Source organism: Thalassophryne amazonica, chromosome 15 (genome assembly GCF_902500255.1).
Source record: "Thalassophryne amazonica chromosome 15, fThaAma1.1, whole genome shotgun sequence".
Lineage (NCBI taxonomy): Eukaryota > Metazoa > Chordata > Actinopteri > Batrachoidiformes > Batrachoididae > Thalassophryne > Thalassophryne amazonica.
The window spans coordinates 49,554,851-49,574,244 of NC_047117.1; the positions used below are offsets into that span (position 1 = coordinate 49,554,851).

A 19,394-nucleotide genomic window follows, 5' to 3' on the forward strand; every position below is an offset into this window, starting at 1 on the left:
GAGTTATTTTCATTAGTTACTTCCTCCAAACCATCAACATGTCTATTAGACCCCATTCCTACCAGGCTGCTCAAGGAAGCCCTACCATTAATTAATGCTTCGATCTTAAATATGATCAATCTGTCTTTATTAGTTGGCTATGTACCACAGGCTTTTAAGGTGGCAGTAATTAAACCATTACTTAAAAAGCCATCACTTGACCCAGCTATCTTAGCTAATTATAGGCCAATCTCCAACCTTCCTTTTCTCTCAAAAATTCTTGAAAGGGTAGTTGTAAAACAGCTAACTGATCATCTGCAGAGGAATGGTCTATTTGAAGAGTTTCAGTCAGGTTTTAGAATTCATCATAGTACAGAAACAGCATTAGTGAAGGTTACAAATGATCTTCTTATGGCCTCAGACAGTGGACTAATCTCTGTGCTTGTTCTGTTAGACCTCAGTGCTGCTTTTGATACTGTTGACCATAAAATTTTATTACAAAGATTAGAGCATGCCATAGGTATTAAAGGCACTGCGTTGCGGTGGTTTGAATCATATTTATCTAATAGATTACAATTTGTTCATGTAAATGGGGAATCTTCTTCACAGACTAAGGTTAATTATGGAGTTCCACAAGGTTCTGTTCTAGGACCAATTTTATTCACTTTATACATGTTTCCCTTAGGCAGTATTATTAGATGGCATTGCTTAAATTTTCACTGTTACGCAGATGATACCCAGCTTTATCTATCCATGAAGCCAGAGGACACACACCAATTAGCTAAACTGCAGGATTGTCTTACAGACATACAGACATGGATGACCTCTAATTTCCTGCTTTTAAACTCAGATAAAACTGAAGTTATTGTACTTGGCCCCACAAATCTTAGAAACATGGTGTCTAACCAGATCCTTACTCTGGATGGCATTACCCTGACCTTCAGTAATACTGTGAGAAATCTTGGAGTCATTTTTGATCAGGATATGTCCTTCAGTGCGCATATTAAACAAATATGTAGGACTACTTTTTTGCATTTGCGCAGTATCTCTAAAATTAGGTCTTGTCTCAGAGTGATGCTGAAAAACTAATTCATGCATTTATTTCCTCTATGCTGGACTATTGTAATTCATTATTATCAGGTTGTCCTAAAAGTTCCCTGAAAAGCCTTCAGTTAATTCAAAATGCTGCAGCTAGAGTACTGACAGGGACTAGAAGGAGAGAGCATATCTCACCCATATTGGCCTCTCTTCATTGGCTTCCTGTTAATTCTAGAATAGAATTTAAAATTCTTCTTCTTACTTATAAGGTTTTGAATAATCAGGTCCCATCTTATCTTAGGGACCTCATAGTACCATATCACCCCAATAGAGTGCTTCGCTCTCAGACTGCAGGCTTACTTGTAGTTCCTAGGGTTTGTAAGAGTAGAATGGGAGGCAGAGCCTTCAGCTTTCAGGCTCCTCTCCTGTGGAACCAGCTCCCAATTCAGATCAGGGAGACAGACACCCTCTCTACTTTTAAGATTAGGCTTAAAACCTTCCTTTTTGCTAAAGCTTATAGTTAGGGCTGGATCAGGTGACCCTGAACCATCCCTTAGTTATGCTGCTATAGACTTAGACTGCTGGGGGGTTCCCATGATGCACTGAGTGTTTCTTTCTCTTTTTGCTCTGTATGCACCACTCTGCATTTAATCATTAGTGATTGCTCTCTGCTCCCCTCCAAAGCATGTATTTTTCCTGGTTCTCTCCCTCAGCCCCAACCAGTCCCAGCAGAAGACTGCCCCTCCCTGAGCCTGGTTCTCCTGGAGGTTTCTTCCTGTTAAAAGGGAGTTTTTCCTTCCCACTGTTGCCAAGTGCTTGCTCACAGGGGGTCATTTTGACCGTTGGGGTTTTTCTGTAAATATTGTATGGCCTTGCCTTACAATATAAGGCGCCTTGGGGCAACTGTTTGTTGTGATTTGGCGCTATATAAATAAAATTGATTGATTGATTGATTGTCTGGCTCATAAGTGTCAAGAGACTTTTCAATTCTATTTTTCCTTGAGCATTCAGTGTTTCCAAATTTGGATCTTCTCAACAGCCCAATGTATAATTGCAATGTACCTAATAATTTTTTTTTACTTAGATATAAGAAAGTCCCTTACCAGAAATGTCCACAGGCATGGAGATGGTCCTGCTAAGGGTTGGTACTGTTCCTCCATCCTTCCCTTGTTCCCCTTCTACACATAAATATCAGGCACAGTTTCAAGTCAGCACAAAATCAGCAATGTATCAAACTGTACTGTGAAGCCATTAATCACATCTTAGCCCTGACAGAACACGAATGCGCTCCTGCAACCTGGTCAACTTTCACCATTATTCAAGACATCCAGAAAACAGAAGCATCAACTGAAAAAAATCATACTTTGTTTCCTACCTGCAGCTTCACCCTTAATGGCAGCTTCTCGATGCTCTTCAGATACTGTTAGGCTGCCAAAGCGCTTACCATGTCGGGTTGGACTAGTGCGGGGTGGGTGGGGTGACTGAGGTGGCAGACGTGTTGGCTGTATTTCCTATAAAACAGAGTGCCAGACGTATGGTATACATGTGTCTGTAGCAGACATTTAATTTGTGTGTGCACAGTACAGTGTATTTACATATGTCCTGGGGAAAGTACAGCATTAGCATTTAGTCACTACAATCAAAGGAAACTATTCCATGAAACCTGAAGTTTTTTCAAGATGTTTCAAGTATCAAGAAGATCAGATTGTTGCCAGACTATCAAATCAGGCCATTACATAGCAGCTGTGATCGGCTGTAGCCTTCCATCTCTCCACGACCTGCACGTCTCCAGGACTCTGGGCCGAGCAGGTCGGATCACAGCCGACCCCTTTCACCCTGCACACAGTCTATTCAAACCACTCCCCTCAGGCAGGAGGCTATGGTCCCCTCTGCCGTTAGACTCATGAACTCCTCATAACTCAGTCACCTTAACCTTAACTCTGTCACTTTAGACAATGTACTTTGGTTTTAATTGCACTCCTCCCACTGCACTGTTTTTTCTGTTCCTCTTTCTTTCTGTTTTTTCTGTTGCACACAGCCTTTCATATTTCGTATGTCATTTTTTTATCTTATATTTTGTCTTATTTTGGCACATATTGTATATTTTATCTTAGCATTTTATATTGCTCTCTGTTTAATGTTGCACCATTATATTGAAGCAAATTCTAAGTCTGTGAATCCTGTTCATTGGCAATGGCAATAAACTTCTTCTGATTCTGATTCAGTTCCTTCAGAATGCAGCCACTGGCTTCTTCACCACATACATAAAAGAAAACAGCAACATATTTCTTGAAGATATGTTAAGAAATACTATTTGGAACAGATGAGGCAGATTCTCTTCATATTTCTGTATTCGCTCTGTGTGTACAAGTATATTTACATGCAGAGATATGAGGGACATACTTAAAACAGAAAGAGACAGAGTTATTTTCACCACGAGCCACGTTGTTTCCATTAGCTACTCATAAATAATTTACACTTTATTCACAGAATGCTCAGACAAGACTGACTTGTCACCATGTCAGGCTGTGTTAGTGATAAGAAATTGCAGTGCAGTGCCTCACCCAAAGTGTCACATTTTGAGTGAACATCAATATGTGCAAAGTCATTGAGTGATGCGTGGGGAAAACACTAACCCTAACCTTCACTGTGACGATAACCAAAACATAGATGAATGTTCCCTGATGACGGGGAAGTGAGGCAGATACGTAGTTCCATGCACTGTCAGAAAAAAATGACGCAGCTGTCAAAAAAATGTGTCTCTCAACCAGTCAATAAATAACACAATGGGACTACCTACCTCATCACATAGTGACGGAAAGGGGCACTGAGCAAGCGTAAATATGTGAGGAGTTGGGAGAAAGAATGTGTTAGAAAATGACGAAGGGTGCTGGGATTGGCACAAGGTCACTTGAGGTAAGAACTGATCTTCATGTGCTTGCATTCAATGTTTTTACAGTGAATTGATCAGAAAACAGGATGAGTGAAACAGTTGTGGTTTTTTTGGAGAAATTTTTATAAGAAAAGAAGGGGCCAGAAATGACACTGGGTGATTTTAGAAAATGGAAAGTGATTACTGGCATGTTTAAGGATATTTTTGAAGACACAGGGGACTATAGGTGGGAGGAAAGATCAAGGACCTGGCCACTCAAACGTTTTGTAGCAAAGCAAACAAACACCACCCAAATGGCCAAAATCTAGTGTATTCCTACTACAAGAGTCAGACTCAAGTGGCATAATTGCATTGTGAGGGAATGTCATCTGATATGTTATGGTCCTCATGTTACATAACCATAATATAGTGAGACACATGGTGCAAGGGCTTCAGTGTTGAGGACCCCAGCAATTGGGGGACAAGGGGTCATCCACATATATCACTTGGCTGTGGCAGACATACAGTTATGTAAAGGAAGTGGGGATGAACCGGTTGTCTTTCTGGGAGGTTGCCAACAACAATCAACGACAATTTGTGATGGATGTAGCAAAGTGCAACAATAACATTGCATGCTCCCAGACATGACCTGATTGTCTTCAAAGCAGGTCTTTGGCCATCGAGTGATGGTTACTTAACTAGAGTGCCAACACTCGAGTGGTAGTGGACAGGATAGGTGAAAAAGTTGTGCACTTTTGGAACCAAGCAAGAAACTTTGTGTACTTGTTTTTTGGGGGGGGGGGGGTTTTGTAATAAAGATGGAGATAAGTGATCTGAACAAAAATTCTATGTCTAATTTCCATATAACCAATATGGCGGCTTTCCGCCATTTTCAAAATTAGTCAAGTCATAGCCCAGGAACTGTTGGTCGTATCAAGTATTGTAATACTGCCCATGACATTGCAGCCAAGCTTGGGCCAGCTACAGATGGTCTACCATACTTGTATGCAATTAGTGGCTGTGATACGGTATCTGCCATGTGTGGTGTAGGCAAAAAGACTGCCTGGGACATCTGACGTTCAGTTCCACAAATGGCTGAGGTGTTCAGCAAATTGTCCAAGCAAGGATATGATGGCACACTGATGGTGGAGGAAAAGATGGCGCCAGCGTGTACCGGCAGTCGTCTGCTCTGCGTTTTCTGTTGGTTATTGCTGTATTGTTATTTATTCTGTGTGAATAAATCTCTGTGAATAAATCCTTTCTTATTTTAATGGTGTGTGCACAAAGGCTTTGGACTCTGTGGCTCCTTTACAAAGGCTGAAGCACTTAAAGCCCATGGCACAGCCTTAGTTAAACGAGTGCACTCGTGAACTCAGGTGCTCTTGTAGGCGTGCTGAGTGACAATGGAAAAAAGATCATCTTCATGTTTCCTTGCAAATACTGAGGGACAGACTGTCTGAGTATCAGAGAGCAGCTAAAGCTGCTAAAACTAGATTCATGTCAGATCTTGTGTCCTCAAACTGCCCTAAACTCAGGTGCTTTTTAACACTCTGAATTCGCTCATTAATCCTCGTGCGAGCAATACTGCTGTGCCCTCGGTCAGCCTTTGTGAAGATTTTCACTCTTATTTCAGAGATAAAATCTCTGATCTTAGATCATCTCCTGTATCTGAGGTGGAGTCAGCAGATCCATCCATGTGTCATGCTGTTTTTGATTGTTTTAATCCTGTATCTATTTGTGAGCTGACTAAAACTGTTAATCATCGTAAGTCTTCTTCCTGCAATTTGGACATTGTTCCAGGTCATTTGTTTAAAGACATTTTTCAGTGCATTGGTCCATACACTGCTGAACTTTTGAATGCTTCTCTATCAAGTGTCTGTTTTCCGTCAGCTCTTAAACATGCTGTAGTCCAGCCGCTCATCAAAAAGAGCAATCTTGACCCAAATGTGTTGTCCAACTATAGACCGATCTCTAAATTGCCATTTGTGTCTAAAGTCTTAGAGAAAGCTGTCTATGACCAATTGCAGGCTTATCTGGATCTTAATGAAATAGGGGAGAAGTTTCAATCTGGTTTTAAATTAAGACACAGCACTGAAACAGCCCTTTTAAAAGTTTTTAATGACCTTCTTTTAACTGTTGATGCTGAGAACTCTGTGGTTCTTCTGCTTTTAGATTTATCTGCAGCCTTTGACACAGTGGACCACAGTGTCCTTGTGACTCGCCTCAAGGCGCACATAGGTATTAAGGGTTCAGCACTAAATTGGTTTCGGTCCAATCTTTCCAACAGAAGTTTTCCTGTTAATGTAGAACAGTACTCTTCCTCTGTGTCTCCTCTTAAATATGGTGTGCCCCAGGGCTCAATTTTAGCACCACTTCTCTTTGCTTTGTAGATGATCCCTCTTGGGTCTGTTTTTAAAAAGCACAAAGCCTGTTTTTTATTGTTTTGCAGACGACATTCAGATTTACCTTCCTGTAATTTCCTGTGATACCCAGGCTTCTGTAAAAATACTACAGGACTGTCTGAATGATGTACAAGTCTGAATGAGAGCTAATTTTCTGAATCTTAATAAAATAAAACTGAGATTTTAGTGTTCGGGCAAAGTAATCCTCTACAACAGTGGTCTCCAAACTATTCCAGAAAGGGCCGAGAGGGTGCAGGTTTTCTTTGCAGCCACTGACTTCAGCAGTTGATTTCACTGATGAACTCATCCCACCTGTTCAAAGGGATGTTAATCAGTGAAATCACCTGCTGAAGTCAGTGGCTGCAAAGAAAACCTGCACCCTCTCGGCCCTTTCTGGAATAGTTTGGAGACCACTGCTCGACGAGGACAAGACAGTGTTACTGGTCCTCTGTCCACTTTTTGCTGCCATTTATAAAAAATCTAGGGGTTATAGTTGACCCATTGTTCAGATTTGATAAGCACATCAGCTCTGTCATCAGGGCCAGCTTTTTTCAGCTGAGGACTCTTTCCAAGATTAAATCTTATTTTACTCGAGTTGATTTTGAAAGAGCTATCCATGCATTTATAACATCACGTCTGGATTATTGTAATGCTGTCTACGTTGGGCTGGACCAGCGCTCCCTACAGCGCCTGCAGAGTGTACAGAATGCTGCAGCCCGCCTTTTGACTAAAACAAAGAAGCATGAGCACATCACCCCTGTGCTCTGCACCTTACACTGGCTCCCTGTCGGCTTTCGTGTTAAATATAAAGTTTTGCTGATTGTTTTTGAGTGTCTGCACTGTATAGGCCCAATGTATCTGAGTGAGCTCTTGCAGCCGTACACTCCACGTAGGGCTCTGAGGTCAGCTGACCAGCTTCTCCTGGCTGTTCCTAAAGCCAGGTTTAAATCCAGAGGTGATAGATCCTTTTCTGTCGCAGCACCACGACTCTGGAACGCTCTTCCGCTGACTGTCAGGTCCTCAGAGTCGATTTAGTACCATATGGTTTCTACTTCTTAATAATACATATAAATAAAGTCCAAGAGTTATTCAATGACTTGGAAATGTTCAAATATCCATTCCCTGAATTGCTTGAAGAAACTGCATATAAAAGTGATGATTTGCATTAATCATCCATATTTAGCTCGTCCAATTACTTATGGCCTCTTAAAATGGAGGCACTGTGTATGAACATTGCTGTAAATATTCAATGCAATATTTTAGGTTAAACTCCTTAAATTAAACCTGAAAGTCTCCACTACAAACACATCTTGGTGACTTCATTCGAAATACAATGTGGTGGTTTAGAGAGGCGAAATTACAAATATTGTGTCACTGTCCAGTTATTTATGAACCTACATGTATCTGAACTGTTTTGTATGGAATCAACTCACGTGACTGAAGAGCTCATTGGTGAGTCCCAGGTAGTTGTGCAGGGCTAGGACTGTTACTCTTTGCAGACGAACCATGATAATCTGAGCAGATACAACAGGAGCTGTCATTTGACTTATCATGTGCAAAAAAAACCCCAAGAGAATCACATACACACAGCTCACCTGGACCACTCGCACTAGAGACTCTGGATACTTCTCAAAAATAGACAGAAAGGCCTCAACGGGTAAACGAAGAACAGTGGAAACCTCTGCAGCACGTGCTGACACTGTTTTATAAGGTCTCTGATGGCCCTGAACACAAGGAGTATGACAATCTTTTCATTCAAACTTCTAAAGTATAAAAGAGCCCTTCACACATAACATGAAAGACACAGAAACCGGAAGAAAAGCTGTGAACCAAACATGAAATGGGGAACCACATTGTGTAATGTGTGTTCTTCATAGAACACACATTATACAATATAAGATGTATAAAATGGGCTTCTCAGACTGATGTTTGTTCACAGTGTAAGCTAAACACCACTGATACCTATATTCATGCCCTTTGGCTCTGCTCACCTGTCCAGTTTTTTTGGTCAAAAGCCACTGAATAATTGTCCTCCATCTCGGGATATAGAATTCCCTTATCTCCTAATTTATGTTTACTTGGAGACACTACAGTTATTGAACTGCCAACTAAACAATCTAAAACTATACGTGTAGCACTGACTATTGCAAAAAAAAAAAAAAAAAAAACAATTTTTCTGAACTGGAAAAATAAACAATCAATCAATATTAACCACTGGTCAAACCTCCTTTTCGAATATATATCAAAGGAAAAAATATCCGCTTCATTAAGAAACCAATTAACACAATTTAATGAAACATTTATCAGCTCATTAAATTTGAATTGGAAATCGGAGGTCTAATTTTTTTTTTTGCCTGTTAGGGAATGCCACTCTTGCACCTGTTAAAGTACTGTATTAACATTAGATTATGACTTGTTCCTATTATTGTTCACCTACTGACTCTTATTTCTAGTGATGCAGAACCAGGTTGCAACTCATTGTGGTACTCTTGCTGTCAGAGATTGACACTATGTGTTTTTTTTTCTCTTGAAAATGACTGAATTGGTGGAGGAGAGAGCTTGTGTCTTTTAGAGTTGGTGGCCCCTTGGGTACGGTGGGGATGTGCGGCCTGTTCATGCAGGGATGGTTTGGCTGTCCAGGTGTGGGGTTCTGCACTTGCTTGGGGATTTGGGGTTGGGGGTGGGGCTTCGGGGGTCTGGGGGAGTTTGCTTTCCGGTGCTGCCTGGTGGCTCTGTAAGCTTCTGGGGGGGTTGGGTTGGGTGCTGGCCCGCGCTCCCTTCTGGCTCCTCCCTTGCGGGGCGTGGGTGCACCTCTATGACTGGGGGGTTGCTGGGTGGCAGGCCGGTCTGCCTGTGGGGGTCCTGGTGCCGCGCCGTGGGGCTGCTGCTTCTATTGGGGGTTGGGGGTAGTGGTGATGGGGGAGTAATTGGGCAGCCATCGTTACTTTTCATGTGGGGGTCTGTCCGCTCTGCAGTAGGTAGGCTGGGGTCTGGTGCCTGGGCGAGGGGTAGTGCCTCTCCCCGGGGCTCGGTGCATATGTGGTCAGGTCTGTGGGGCCCGCCTGTCTTCCTCTGGCTCCTCGGTTGCTCCTGATGCTCTTGGTTCTCATCTCGTGCCTTCCCTGGTTTGGGGACTGCCATGCGGGGCCTGGCATGTCCAGCCGGCCACACGCACTTGTCCGGCCTGACATGTGTGTCCTGTGGGTGGTGCGCTGCAGGACAGACATTGCGTCATGTGGAACAGAGCTCACGTGGGTGACATGACATTCAGATCACCCGCTGCGTGCCATGATCTGACGGTCTGTTTCACCTGGAACAGCCTGTATATGTGCGTGCCATGTGCTCGCTCGCTGCAGCCCGTTGCAACAACAATATATGTTTTTACGTATGTCCACATGAGGACAGCAAGCAGACACACGCGCGTCACAGTGGACAGTTGTAAGGCCGTGTCCATCAAAACATGGTACGGGTTCCCCAACCGTAACATCCAGGAATGGAGATCTCAATAGCTGCTGCTGTCGGCGGCCACACCCCTGTCCGTTCAGTGCACACACCAACGTGTCACTCTCTGTTTCTGTGTTTTGTGATCATTTTTTTAGTTATTTGTTATGTAATTGGGTATGTAGTTAGTATAGTACTTATTAATATACCTGTCCTAGCTGTGGTCTCTGTGTTTTTAATGTGACACGTTGTGTGCACTGAGCCGTCATTTGCAGCTGTCAGTGAGTCTCTGGCTGGTGATCAGCTGGGAGGCGGCTTGCTGTGCTGTGTGCGCTCAGGCGTGGCAAGCCAGTCCCCAGCTGTACATACATGCAAGTACACTCCCCCCCAGCACGCCGGATGGGGGGGACGGAGCGGTGCAACACACAAGTGATACATGTGTTGAGGGGGGAGCCCACACACTGGCATGCCACGTGTGTTACTTTGCAATGCCACACTCGTGAGGGCACTTAGACAAATTTCACATCCAGCTCGAAAGTGATTGTCTGCTCACTATTTTCGTGCTGACAGCGCGAATGGCCACATGCTTCCTAAATGTTCTGCGAGTAGTATTGGATGTTCGTGTGTGTCACCTGGAATTTGGCAGACACCTGTCACAAGAGGGATCAAACAGGCTCTCACAGGGCACTGTCTGTCTTTTGGCCACTGGTGTGTGTAAATAGTTGTAGTGACATGTGTTAGAGGCAGCTCCAATTTTTCACAAATGGCATGCAATTCCTCCTTCGTGTGCTAGTCGGCAATTTGGATATTGAGTTCGCATAATTACCCTCCGCATTTCCAACATAATGTTATGTGAGAAATTCTGACAATTTATTATCAACAATCAAAGTAGAGCCCCACAGATACATTGGTTGGTCGATAATATCAGCCGATATGAGACTTTCACAAGCCACTATGAAGACTTTTATTTTACAGAAAAAACAATGCAAAAACACATTTTGTCTTTTGGAAATGGTCTCATTATGTAGCTTGTCCAAGAAAGCTGCTCTGATGGCATTATTTACAATGATGTCAAGCATGGTTAGGGCCTCCGTCACCACTTGGTCATATCAGCTACAAGAGACAGAGGCAAAGCAACCAGCTGCCATTCATTTTCAATCAGAGTGGGCGTTTTACAGATACAAGAGAAAAGTGATCTCTATGCCGCCAGCTCGGTGGGGCCAAAATAGATAAGAAGTCTATTTTATTCAAATGCTGAGTGATGTGACATAATGACTGCCAATCTGAGTGAAGGCAGCATGACACCAGTGTGACATACGTTGGTTGGTTGTTGGTTATATTTACAGTTATTTATAATAAAGTTCATTTTCAAACTCTGAAATATCAAGCCTCAAATACATTTCTTTTTCATAAGAGTTTGAAAACAAAATGCTAGGAATCATTTCCAGTTTTATGCGTATATCAGCAGATCTATCCGTATTGTAATTTTTTACCCTCTAAAATTGGTATTGGTCTTCAAAAAAAATCTCTTTCGGTCTGTCTCTAGATCGAAGCTTGAGTCATGCCAGTCTCAGTGGAGACATTTGCTGAGACAGTAGGTGCATGTAATTAATGATGCAGTACGTGTCTGCATTTGTTTGGGTGTCAGATAGTGGTCATAGCTTACAGTGATGACATCCAGGATGCTCAGGAGGCTGTGAACACTGTCTCCTGGGAAAACCTCCTTCACTACACTGTCTTTTCCATCCTAGGAGTCAAGAATGAGACATGCATATGAAGCAGAGGTGTACACAAAAAGTACTAGATATAGCTACTGCTTCTCACAAACCACATTCAGTCTAGTGGGAACGAATAAATCATAACCTCAGATTTAAAATGAAACATCAGTCAAGAACAATTTCCTGTCTAATCCATTCCATTAAGGCAAAAGCGATCGACAAGACAACTTGTAGCCAAGTGTCCCTCGCTGGAAGCAACACCCCCTAAAAGTTCAATGACATCAATTTCTGGTGCTTCCCACACAATGGGATTATGAGGCCATGAACCAAATTTGGTTTTATACATCAAAGCAATGGAGTGATATGACCTCACTTCCTTTTTGGCAGCTTTGTCACTGATTTTATTTGGGTGTGACAAATGAAAGTTTGAAAACAAACCAAACAGCAATATGGACAAAATTGTGAAAACTGGTCTGAAGATCAACTGTAATGGACTGTAAAAACATTTGTGGCCTGTGGAAAAAAATTGTAACTTTTTCAGAAAAGCCAATATTGAGGAAAAACTGATTAAAGACATATTCCAAGTAACAGAGTTACTGCTAAACCCTTTAATGCATTTGTTTGTGCATGGGTTTGGACAATTGTTTCCAAGTTTTTAATTAAAACAAAACCTATACAATATAGGTTTAAATGTCAAATACGACAGTACATATGGGTTCACACATTCACAAACTTTCATACCGTTCCAGTAAGGCACAAGTCAAGTTTCCCATCCTGAACCACATAGATGCTGCTGTCAGGCTGGCCTGGTCTGAAGACATACTCTCCTTGCTGGAAGGTCAGAAACACCATGTGTTTGCACAGCTCCAGGAAAAGGGGCTTCTCAAAGTGACCCAGTACACTGTAATGAAGAAAGGCAACGCTCTTAGAGGTCAGTATTAGGCATGTGAATCTCATCACTGACAACGATTCGATATGCACCTCAATACATTACCAGCGATAATGATACATATAGCGATAGATGGCAATATTGACTATACGATGCGATACGATTCACCTCTGTTCCCTGTTTGGAGATTAATCAATACGAATCGGTATCTAGATAAAAAACATGCACGCTGCAAGTGCATCGATTCATTCAGTGTGCACTGATTCAACTGACGGTTGAAACTGCGATGGATCGGTTGCTGCCTGCTTGCATCGATTTTTTTCCGATGCACATTGAATACACCACCAATGGAAGCCAGAAAGCACATTTCTACCAAAACAAAAATTATGACATCAATAGCCTTTTTGCTTAACGATTCCCTTATCGGTCTTTCAGTTCGGGATACCAGAGCGGCTATTGTTTTTGAGGGTGTTTATTGGGAAATGATCATTTCTCTATGTTGACTGCAGACTGTTTAAAGCTGATTAAACGACTAACATAACAGCTCAATATAATAAGGTGTGAGGGACACCACATTTACTGACTGTACTCATGTTAGTCACAAAACCTAAAGTACCTCAGGAAGTGTGCTGACGAGCGTGAGACCTCACCCCCTCCTCTTTCACAGACCATGGCATCAAACCTGGTACGGTCTCTGCATCCATGATGATGAGATGGCTCTCTAGACGACGATCTCACCCGTCTGGTCACAAGGTCGAGTCTCTGGCAAATACACACTGTGTACTCCAGACTTAAATGCAACCATGCCCCAATCCATAAAGATGCACCACAGCTGTGAGTCCTGACGAGCTGCACATGACAAGCTTCAGGTGATCAGGGTGAGGTCCTGATAACTCAGCCACACAGCCACTCAGTCCTGAACGCATGCCACCTGGAAGGAAAAACAGAAGACAGAAAACAGAAGACAAACAAAAGCCAGCCAGGCACGCCAGGCACGCCAGGCACCCCAGCCACAACAGCACCCCACCCTCACGGGAAGCCTCCCGGCGACCACACAAACCTGGCCCAGGAAAAACACCCCCCTCCAGGGACCATGGCTGGAAACAGTATCTGCATTCATCTTCCAACTGAATCTTCATTTAACAGAACTGTTGACGTCTTCACCTCTGACTGCATCTTTGCCTTTGTTTCTGTCATTCAATTTGCACAGGTGTGGCCAGGAGTTCTTGAACCTGTGCGGTCAGCCTTTGTCGGACCTTGTTTAAAGTCTGATTAGTCATAAAACAAAAAAGACAAACACAAACAACCAAACCACCGCCCCCCCTCCCCAGAGGACCGTCCCATCAAACCCCGGGAAGAGGAGAAAAGAAAAACACAACCCAAACTTAAGCTTGCAAACAAAAGAAAAACGCTAACACCCCCCGGACGACATGTAGGGACCAACACCCCCCAGAGGACATCCCGCCAGCTCCAGGAGTAATAACCACAGCCGAGGTCCCTCTGGGATCCAAAGTCACCCACGGGGACTCCCAGCGCCTCCCAGAGGACCGTTCCATCAAACCCCAGGAAACACCCCACTCATGACTAACGGACCCAGCCCCGGCCGTCTATGGCTAGATGGACCCACAGCCCTTTCCCCCCCAGAAGACACCACAGTCACACCCTGAGGGCGGAAACTGGGGGGAAAAACAAAAGAAAAAAAAAAAACATACAAACAAAACAACCCCAACCCCACCCCCTTGGCGCAGTGGAAACTGGAAGTACGTCCAGTGTCACCAACCACGACTATACCCCAGAAGTCAACCGGGAGGAGTGGAACAGCAGTAATGGCAGACGGCACAAAACGGCGCCACCCCTCCGACTTCCAAACCAGCCACCAGCTGCGGGTATATTCCACTGCCCCAAACCTCAGATACGCCGAAGGCATACGGCTCAAAGGCGCGCTGAAGCCGGAGGTGGAACAGGGAATCAACAAAAAAAAAAACAACACCCCGAACCGCCCCCCCCCCCCTCCCAGGTGCAGAGGTTACCTGGGAAACGCCCAGCATAACCAAACTGAACAGTTCCAACCCAAGGACCCCCCCGACACCCCCCAGGTGGCCACGACCAACCGAGTCTGTGAAAGAAGAAACCATCATGTGAGTCCACCACTCCACACACAGAGAGAGCACTCAAAGGTGTACATAAACAGCAAACACTTCCTGGCTTAATTACCAATCAGCTTCCCACCCTGCAGGCATGGAACACCCAGTTCAATTCTCCACTGCAGTGGGGGAGTGCGGGACACCACATTTACTGACTGTACTCATGTTAGTCACAAAACCTAAAGTACCTCAGGAAGTGTGCTGACGAGCGTGAGACCTCACCCCCTCCTCTTTCACAGACCATGGCATCAAACCTGGTACGGTCTCTGCATCCATGATGATGAGATGGCTCTCTAGACGACGATCTCACCCGTCTGGTCACAAGGTCGAGTCTCTGGCAAATACACACTGTGTACTCCAGACTTAAATGCAACCATGCCCCAATCCATAAAGATGCACCACAGCTGTGAGTCCTGACGAGATGCACATGACAAGCTTCAGGTGATCAGGGTGAGGTCCTGATAACTCAGCCACACAGCCACTCAGTCCTGAACGCATGCCACCTGGAAGGAAAAACAGAAGACAGAAAACAGAAGACAAACAAAAGCCAGCCAGGCACACCAGGCACCCCAGCCACAACAAGAATAGCAGGAAGTGTGGCTATTCTTTGGAATAAGAGACTGGACTCTGTGGTCAGCATCGCCAGGCTTCACAGCGTCACCAGGCTTGGGGTGGACTGGTGTATTGCATTACGATTGTCACATCACAACAAAGAAATTTTGATATTAAATGCTTATTCCCCATATGAATGCAAACAAAATGAAGAAGAGTACTTGGATAAGCTTGCTTTCATAAGTGCTTTAATAGAGAATGAAAGTGCCTCTAGTGCGTATGTTATTGGTGATTTAAATGCAAATATCTTAGACAGAAACTCTATCTTTGCTGATCATTTGACAAATTTTTGTGCAGATAATCAACTAACCTTATCAAATAAAGTCATTTTTCCAGACCAGAGTTACACATACATAAGTGAAGCATGGCATACTTCCTCGTGGCTAGACCACTGCATCACTACAGATGATGCCCATGCTGCTCTGGCTGGCATGAAGATTTTATACGAAATGGCCACAGCCGACCATATTCCTGTATGCATGTCCATTCAATTTGACAGAATTCCTGTCATGCAAACTGCCAATAATTGTAGAAGCGAATATCTGGACTGGTCTGCCCTCTCATCAGAGGAGCTTGCCTGCTATCGTGCAAACAGTGATCAACTATTAAGCAATATTCTTCTGCCAAAGGATGCAGTGATGTGTACAGACTGCAACTGCACTAGTGAGAAGCACAAGATTGACATTTCTTCTATGTATTCTCATATCGCTGATGCACTGATTGAAGCAAGTAAACCTTTTTATAAATGCAAAGGGAAAGGTAAAACAAGGCCTAGGTGGAACACTTATGTGTCTAAATTCCATTCTGAAGCTCGTGATGCCACTAAGACCTGGACTGCAGCTGGGAAACCAAGACAGGGGCCTCTATTTGAGCAGAAAAAACAAACAAATGCTACAACCCCTGGCAAAAATTATGGAATCACCGGCCTCGGAGGATGTTCATTCAGTTGTTTAATTTTGTAGAAAAAAAGCAGATCACAGACATGACACAAAACTAAAGTCATTTCAAATGGCAACTTTCTGGCTTGAAGAAACACTATAAGAAATCAGGAAAAAAAAATTGTGGCAGTCAGTAACGGTTACTTTTTTTAGACCAAGCAGAGGGAAAAAAATATGGAATCACTCAATCCTGAGGAAAAAATTATGGAATCATGAAAAACAAAAGAACGCTCCAACACATCACTAGTATTTTGTTGCACCACCTCTGGCTTTTATAACAGCTTGCAGTCTCTGAGGCATGGACTTAATGAGTGACAAACAGTACTCTTCATCAATCTGGCTCCAACTTTCTCTGATTGCTGTTGCCAGATCAGCTTTGCAGGTTGGAGCCTTGTCATGGACCATTTTCTTCAACTTCCACCAAAGATTTTCAATTGGATTAAGATTTGGACTATTTGCAGACCATGACATTGACCCTATGTGTCTTTTTGCAAGGAATGTTTTCACAGTTTTTGCTCTATGGCAAGATGCATTATCATCTTGAAAAATGATTTCATCATCCCCAAACATCCTTTCAATTGATGGGATAAGAAAAGTGTCCAAAATATCAACGTAAACTTGTGCATTTATTGATGATGTAATGACAGCCATCTCCCCAGTGCCTTTACCTGACATGCAGCCCCATATCATCAATGACTGTGGAAATTTACATGTTCTCTTCAGGCAGTCATCTTTATAAATCTCATTGGAACGGCACCAAACAAAAGTTCCAGCATCATCACCTTGCCCAATGCAGATTCGAGATTCATCACTGAATATGACTTTCATCCAGTCATCCACAGTCCACGATTGCTTTTCCTTAGCCCATTGTAACCTTGTTTTTTTCTGTTTAGGTGTTAATGATGGCTTTCGTTTAGCTTTTCTGTATGTAAATCCCATTTCCTTTAGGCGGTTTCTTACAGTTCGGTCACAGACATTGACTCCAGTTTCCTCCCATTCGTTCCTCATTTGTTTTGTTGTGCATTTTCAATTTTTGAGACATATTGCTTTAAGTTTTCTGTCTTGAAGCTTTGATGTCTTCCTTGGTCTACCAGTATGTTTGCCTTTAACAACCTTCCCATGTTGTTTGTATTTGGTCCAGAGTTTAGACACAGCTGACTGTGAACAACCAACATCTTTTGCAACATTGCATGATGATTTACCCTCTTTTAAGAGTTTGATAATCCTCTCCTTTGTTTCAACTGACATCTCTTGTGTTGGAGCCATGATTCATGTCAGTCCACTTGGTGCAACAGCTCTCCAAGGTGTGATCACTCCTTTTTAGATGCAGACTAACGAGCAGATCTGATTTCATGCAGGTGTTAGTTTTGGGGATGAAAATTTACAGGGTGATTCCATAATTTATTCCTCAGAATTGAGTGAGTCCATATTTTTTTCCCTCTGCTTGGTCTAAAAAAGTAACCGTTACTGACTGCCACAATTTTTTTTCCCTGACTTCTTATAGTGTTTCTTAAAGCCAGAAAGTTGCCATTTGAAATGACTTTAGTTTTGTGTCATGTCTGTGATCTGCTTTTTTTCTACAAAATTAAACAACTGAATGAACATCCTCCGAGGCCGGTGTTTCCATAATTATTGCCAGGGGCTGTAGATACAAATATGCCGTAAGATTTATAAGTAAAAATGAGCACCAATGAAAGATGATGCCCTGGCTGAAAAATTATTAAGTAATGATATTAAGGCATTCTGAAAAAATGTGAAATGTGTAAACAACTATAAACCTTCTCTTCCTCACACAGTAGATGGGGTTTCTGGGGCTGACATGATTGAGCTGTGGAAAGAGCATTATTTTAAACTTTTTAATTGTGTCTCAAGTGAACCCTATATTGTTGACTGTGTGGACTATGTTGAATCATTCAAATCTCACAAAATACTTCAAGCGATCAAGCTTTTGCCAGAAAACAAATCAACAGGCAAGGATCTTATTTCTGCTGAGCATCTGAAATATTGCAGTATGAGGCTGGCACCTCTACTTGCCATATGCTTATCTGCTATTGCTCATGGGTTCATTCCAGACTCTATGATGACAGTGCTGTTAGTCCCTGTGATTAAAGATAAGGCAAGAAAGGTGGGGAGCACTGACAACTATAGACCCATTGCCCTGGCAAATACCCTGTCAAAAGTATTTGAAAGAATCATTTTAAGTAGAATGGAAAACTACATTGTCTCCACAGACAATCAATTTGGCTTTAAAGCTGACCATGGAACAGACGTGTATTTATACCTTAAAAGAATTTCTTATGCAATATAAAAAGAGGAACTCTACTGTTTTTATGTGCTTTCTAGATGCCTCTAAGGCCTTTGACCATGTGAATCATAAAAAAATTATTCTACAAAATGTGTCAAGCCAATGTGCCAAAATATACTGTGCGATGCGTATCATACTGGTATGCTCACCAGACTCTACAGGTCAAATGGGATAATTGTGTGTCTGTGCCCTTTCAAATCAATAATGGAGTAAGACAAGGGAGCTTGCTGTCCCCAATTTTATTTAATTTTTATATGAATGACCTTTCTAAACAGTTAAACCATTGCAGAACTGGGTGTATGGCTGGTAATTCTGTGGTCAATCACTTAATGTATGCAGACGATCTAGTGATTTTCAGCCCTAGTTCAGCTGGTCTGCAGCAGCTGTTGAATGTGTGCTCTGTTTTTGGAGAACTTCATGATGTAAAATTCAATGCTATCAAGAGTTTCATAATGATATGTCGGACAAAGGAAGAGAGAGCTATAATTTTTCCAGATTTCAAATTGTCTGGCAAAGTCCTAAATACTGTGACAAGTGTTAAATACCTTGGGCATATCCTGACAGACAGTCTGTCAGATAATGAGGACATGTATCATCAGTGCCGTATGTTGTAAGCACAGGCTAATGTTCTGTCACGAAAGTTTGGATTCTGTTCTCTTGGTGTGAAAGTCACTTTGTTCAGAGCATACTGCACCTCGCTGTACACGGCTCATCGGTGGCTGAACTACAAACAGTCCAGCCTTCAGAGGCTGAGAGTGGCCTACAATGATGCCTTCAGACTCTTGTTAAAAAAGCCCAGATGGACTAGAGCCAGTGAACTGTTTGTGTCTCACAGAGTAAATACTTTACAGGCTCGTTTAAGAAATGTCATGTACAGATTTTTGTGCCGATTAAATAAGTCAGAAAATGAAATAATTTTGTCAGTAACAAATATTGGTTACAGTGCCATCCGGTTCACTTCCCAAATGTGGAGGCACTGGTATAGTTGTCTTTTAAGTGGCTAAGGACCTGTGTCTGTGTTTGTATGTTTATTATTTGTCTGTTTTTTTTTTTGTT

At 42.8% G+C, this 19,394-nt stretch overlaps 1 protein-coding gene and 1 long non-coding RNA gene across 4 annotated transcripts in view; one reads left to right on the forward strand and one right to left on the reverse strand.

The window, feature by feature from the left end:
• pnpla6 (patatin-like phospholipase domain containing 6) overlaps positions 1 to 19,394 on the reverse strand; it is a 224,248-nt gene that overhangs the window by 138,099 nt on the left and 66,755 nt on the right. For all 3 annotated transcript variants that reach the window (XM_034187299.1, XM_034187301.1, XM_034187298.1), the window contains exons 8-13: positions 12,192 to 12,351; positions 11,399 to 11,479; positions 7,887 to 8,015; positions 7,725 to 7,805; positions 2,393 to 2,528; positions 2,121 to 2,195 (exon numbers count right to left, since the gene is read on the reverse strand). In XM_034187299.1, the coding sequence (XP_034043190.1) occupies positions 2,121 to 2,195; positions 2,393 to 2,528; positions 7,725 to 7,805; positions 7,887 to 8,015; positions 11,399 to 11,479; positions 12,192 to 12,351 (662 nt within the window). The remainder of the gene's footprint in view (positions 1 to 2,120; positions 2,196 to 2,392; positions 2,529 to 7,724; positions 7,806 to 7,886; positions 8,016 to 11,398; positions 11,480 to 12,191; positions 12,352 to 19,394) is intronic.
• Positions 3,745 to 19,394, forward strand: part of LOC117525462 — a 28,165-nt gene continuing 12,515 nt past the window's right edge. The window contains exon 1 of the long non-coding RNA XR_004565059.1: positions 3,745 to 3,933. This is a non-coding gene — a long non-coding RNA (uncharacterized LOC117525462). The remainder of the gene's footprint in view (positions 3,934 to 19,394) is intronic.